The sequence below is a fragment of the Chiloscyllium plagiosum genome, chromosome 27 (assembly GCF_004010195.1).
Source record: "Chiloscyllium plagiosum isolate BGI_BamShark_2017 chromosome 27, ASM401019v2, whole genome shotgun sequence".
Classification (NCBI taxonomy): Eukaryota; Metazoa; Chordata; class Chondrichthyes; order Orectolobiformes; family Hemiscylliidae; genus Chiloscyllium; species Chiloscyllium plagiosum.
The window spans coordinates 49,379,224-49,384,487 of record NC_057736.1 but is presented as its reverse complement, the minus strand read 5'-3'; the positions used below and the strand labels follow the sequence as shown (position 1 = coordinate 49,384,487).

Sequence of the window (5,264 nt, the reverse complement as noted above, 5' to 3'; positions counted from 1 at the left end):
GAGAGGTTGACTGAGCTCGGACTTTTTTCATTGGAGAAAAGGAGGAGAAGAGGGGACCTAATTGAGGTATACAAGGTAATGAGAGGCATAGATAGAGTCGATAGCCAGAGACTATTTCCCAGGGCAGAAATGACTAACACAAGGGGTCATAGTTTTAAGCTGGTTGGAGGAAAGTATAGAGGGGATATCAGAGGCGGGTTCTTTACACAGAGAGTTGTGAGAGCATGGAATGCGTTGCCAGCAGGAGTTGTGGAGACAGGGTCACTGGGGATATTTAAGAGACTCCACGACATACATATGGTCACAGAAATTTGAGGGTGCATACATGAGGATCAGTGATCAGCACAACATTGTGGGCTGAAGGGCCTGTTCTGTGCTGCACTGTTCTATGTTCTATGTTCTAATACCACTGAATGTTAGGGGATGGTGATTAGATTGTCTGTTATTGGAGATGGTCGTTGAGCTTTGAGAAGATCTGTAGCTCAGGTTGAGGTTCTGGATGTAGGTTTGCTCGCTGAGCTGGAAGGTTCATTTTCAGACATTTCATCATCCACTGGCATAAAATTCACTAAAGAGGAGGAAAACAACAACAAACTGTCATTCGTAGATGTCACAGTAGAGCCAACAGCCAATGGGGAACTTCAAACCAGCATCAACAGGAAAACAACACATACACATCAAATATTGGACTACAGAAGCAATCACCCCAACATCCACAAATGAAGCTGCATCAGAACATTATTTTAACAACACACACTGCAGCACAGAGGAACAATGCAGAGCAAATGAAAATCACCTATACAGTGTATCCAAAAAGAATAGTACCCAACGAACACAGTCTGCCGATTTCTCAGCAACAAATCCAAACAAGCAGACAAATTGCATCCAGAAACTCTAGCCACTCTCCCCTACATCAAAGATGTCTCAGAAATGACTGCCAGACTACTCAGACCCATTGGCATCATGTTGCCCACAAACCCACCAACACTAAATCAGCAGCTAATGAACTTGAAAGACCCTATACAGACAACAAGCAAAACTAATGTCATTTACAAAATACCATGCAATTACTGTAATAAACACTACATTGGAGAAACAGGCAGAAAACTAGCCACCAGGATATATCAATTTCAACGAGCAACAAAATGACATGACCCTCTCTCACTAGTATCCTTACATACTGATAAGGAAGGACACCACTATGACTGGGACAACACCTCCATCCTAGGACAAGCCAAACAGAGGTGTGCACAAGAATTCCTAGAAGCACGGCATTCCAACCGGAACTCTACCAACAAACACATTGACTTGAACCCCATTTACCATCCCCTGAGAAAAAGAACAGGAAATGCCATCACCACAGGAAATGACATCACCAACCCATAGAAACACAAACATATAAATAGAAAGCAGAAATCATTGACAGTGCTTCGTCCGGAGACTCACTGAAGATGCTACCTATTATGGTGACAAAACATCTGAAAATGAACCTTCCAGCTCAGCGAGCAAACCTACATCCAGGAGATGGTCATTGCCTGATTTTGTATGTTTCAATAAGATTAAATTATAGAACAAAGCTTATATTATGAGAGAAGGTTACTCAAACTCTTTTTGCATTCCCTTGAATTTAAAAGGTTAGCTTGGTGGAAGGTTTGGTGGAAGTTTATGACATTAAGGAAAGTTATTAGCTAGATAAAGAGAAATTATTTCTGCTGGTTAGGGTCTCCAGCATTCAGTGATGATGTGGAAGCAATATTGAAAAATTCGGAGAGACCTTTCAGGTTTGAGGTTAAGGAACACCTCTGTAACAGGGTGATACATAGCTGGAACTCACTTTTGCAAAGAGCCGTTGATGCTACATCAGTTTTGAATATAGAATAGTAATAGGTCAGCCATGATATCACTAAATGACTGAAGAGCTAACTGCTCTCCAGTTGCAAATTCTCTACTCTTCTGGAAATTGAACATCTGCACCAAGGAAAAAAACAGTATCCAATAATTACACAGTTGTAACCCAGTGATTAGTAATGATAGGTAGAAAACACATGTTATTGTTCTGCGTTGCTGATTCCGATACTTACATTGAACAGGCCCTGTCTTATCGCTGTAGAATATTGTGTAATTCCGAATGAAACCTTGGCGCTTGCTGGTCGGAATCTCCTCCCAGATTACCTCAGCCTTAGATTTCCAAATACGGTTTGCACTTACTTTCGGGCCAGTCAGTGGGGCTGAGACAGAAGGAATCAGAATGAGACAGTGAATGCTGATTAAAATGACCCTGGACAGGCAGGAAACAGCACAATATTTCATTTCTATTCTTGGGGCCAATTCAAAATAAATGAAGCTATCTATTAGCATTCCATTGTAAACGTTACAGCTAATCAAAAACATTCTATACATGAAAGTGACAGGGAAGAAGACAGCAGAAGGAAAGGGATATCCAGAATTAAGGAAGGAATGGGAGAAGGCCAATGTGAAGATGGGTTAGGGATTGTGGTTGGGGGGGGGGGTGTCGGAGGAGGAAGAAGAAGACGACAAAGAAGAGAATCTAAAAGAGAAATCAGCAGGAGTTGTATGATCAGGAAGATGGAGGTAAGGAGGGCAGAGGCAAAGCAATAAGGAGAGGCTAGGGCCATGAAACTGAAGATGAGAGGCAAGCAAGCCAAAAGATTGAGGAGTGGGGGTGAATGGGAGAGGGAAGGAGGAGAGAGAATGAAACGAAGATGATAGGAAAGATAGACTTGCCTTTATTTTACAACCTTCAGCCATCTGGACTACAACCAAGGAAGTACTTTTCAAGTGTAACTACTGTTATAATGTCAGAGTCAGGCAAGCCAAATTATTCCCAGCAAGCAGTCACATGACAAGATCATCTGATTTTTTTCCCGGTGTCTGTGTGTTTCCTCCCATAATCCAAAGATGTGCAGGCCATGTGAATTGGCCATGCTAAATTGCCTATATTGTTCAGGGATATGTAGGTTAGGTGCTTTAATTAGGGGAAATGTAGAGTAATAGGGGAAGGAGTCTGGGTGCGTTACTCTTCAGAGGATTGGTGTGGAATTATTGGGCCAAAGGGCCTGTTTCCACATTGTAGGGATTCTATGATTCTATGAAGAGACATCAAGGGGAATAGAAATAAAGTGTGAATATGGTGTTGAGATAAACTGATCATGGCTGATCCTCTGGAGGAGGAGCAGGAGTGAAGAACTGAATAGCTACTCTTGCTCCTAGTTTCAATAATCTAATTGAATGGGAGAGCAGGCTCAATAGATTGAATGGCCTGCACCCATTTCTATGTTCTCATTGTCCTGCATAACAATTTCAATATGTGGCTACTGGAGAGGTTATTTATGCACTTTGACACTTAAATTTAGCCAAAAAAGGGGGAAAATACTGTTTATTTTACAGGGTGAAAAATCTGACAGTGTAGTATCTGTCTTTAAAAACAAAGCTAATGGCTGATTGCAGAGGGTAGGAAGTGACATGATTACAATTCACATCTACTAATTCATATCAATATGCAAGAGCTGGACGGGTTTTCCACAAATCAACAATGTTGATTTTAACGAAGTTAACCAGACCATGCAAGTGGTGAAAGCATTCAGCTGAACACAGACTATCTCTGGAAGCAGATGGTGCATAATCCAATACAATCTTTTCAACAACAGATGGAAGGCTGTGAAACAAGCAAACAATCTTTTATCTGATGTCATAGAAAAGTCATTGTGAAATGTCAAAGGTGATTGTTTACTCAAAAAGAAAGTGACAGGACCACAGTGAAAGAAATCATCATTTGAGAGAGATTTGGAATGCAAAGAACTCATGCAAGCCAGGCAGTAAATCTTGATTCCCCATTCAGTGGTTGCTGCACATTTGACCTAATCATGTTGGCAAAACAAAGCATGAAACCTGGGCTCTCACCCTGGCTCCTGCCCCAAATTAAGTCTATGGTGGAGAGAGTGGCATGTTCCAAAGTACTCAGAACTGATTGAGGAACCCCCTCATCAACACCCACTTCCTAAGAGCTCCTCACCCTGTTGAAAGTCTTCAGCCACTGTCAATTCCCCATGTGGCACAAGATGTGGTGGGCCTTCCCAAAAGGCAGCGATCTGGGTGCCTCACCATCTGTACAGCCAATGGCTACAATCGCCATTGCCTCTATGTAATTATACTCCAAAGAGGAATGCACATTACTTCTACTAGAACATAGATCAATACAGCGCAGAATAGACCCTTTGTCCCTCGATGTTGCGCCGACCTATGGATAATTTTAGATAGGGTTGACCATGAGAACCTTTTTCTACCTATGGAGTCAGCTAGTACAAGGGGGCATAGCTTTAAATTAAGGGGTGGTAGGTTTCGGACAGATGTTAGGGGTAGATTCTTTACTCAGCGAGTTGTGAGTTCATGGATGCCCTGCCAGTAGCAGTGGTGGACTCTCCCTCTTTATGGGCATTTAAACGGGCATTGGATAGGCATATGGAGGATAGTGGGCTAGTGTAGGTTAGGTGGGCTTGGATCTGCGCAACATCGAGGGCCAAAGGGCCTGTACTGCACTGTATTTTTCTATGTTCTATCTATGTTCTAATTCTCAGCTCGTCCCCCTACACTATCCCAAAATCATCCATCTGCTTATCCAAGGATTGTTTAAATCTCCCTAATGTGGCTGAGTTGACTACATTAGCAGGTAGGGCATTCCACACCATTACCAGGCTCTAAGTAAAGAACCTGCCTCTGACATCTGTCTTAAATCAATCATCCCTCAATTTGTAGCTGTGCCCTCTCATACAAGCTGACGTCATCATCCTAGGAAAATGTTTTTCACTGTCTACTCTATCTAATCCTCTGATCATCTTGTATTTCTTTATCAAATCCCCCCTTAGCCTTCTACTGTCCAATGAGAACAGAGCCGGAGATGTGTTGCTGGAAAAGCGCAGCAGGTCAGGTAGCATCCAGGGAACAGGAGAATCGACGTTTCGGGCATAAGCCCTTCTTCAGGAATGAGGAAAGTTTGTCCAGCAGGCTAAGATAAAAGGTAGGGAGGAGGGACTTGGGGGAGGGGCGTCGGAAATGTGATAGGTGGAAAGAGGTCAAGGTGAGGGTGATAGGTCAGACGGGGGTGGGGGCGGAGAGGTCGGGAAGAAGATTGCAGGTTAGGAAGGCGGTGCTGAATTCGATGGATTTGACTGAGACAAGGTGGGGGGAGGGGAAATGAGGAAACTGGTGAAACCCGAGTTCATCCCTTGTGGTTGGAGAGTTCCTAG

The 5,264-nt window shown here is 43.1% G+C and overlaps 1 protein-coding gene across 5 annotated transcripts in view; it reads right to left on the bottom strand.

Moving 5' to 3' along the window:
• The window catches only part of LOC122563768 (interleukin-6 receptor subunit beta-like), a 209,370-nt gene that overhangs the window by 48,806 nt on the left and 155,300 nt on the right, over positions 1-5,264 (bottom strand). For all 5 annotated transcript variants that reach the window (XM_043717981.1, XM_043717983.1, XM_043717982.1 and 2 more), the window contains one exon: positions 2,082-2,228. In XM_043717981.1, the coding sequence (XP_043573916.1) occupies positions 2,082-2,228 (147 nt within the window). The remainder of the gene's footprint in view (positions 1-2,081; positions 2,229-5,264) is intronic.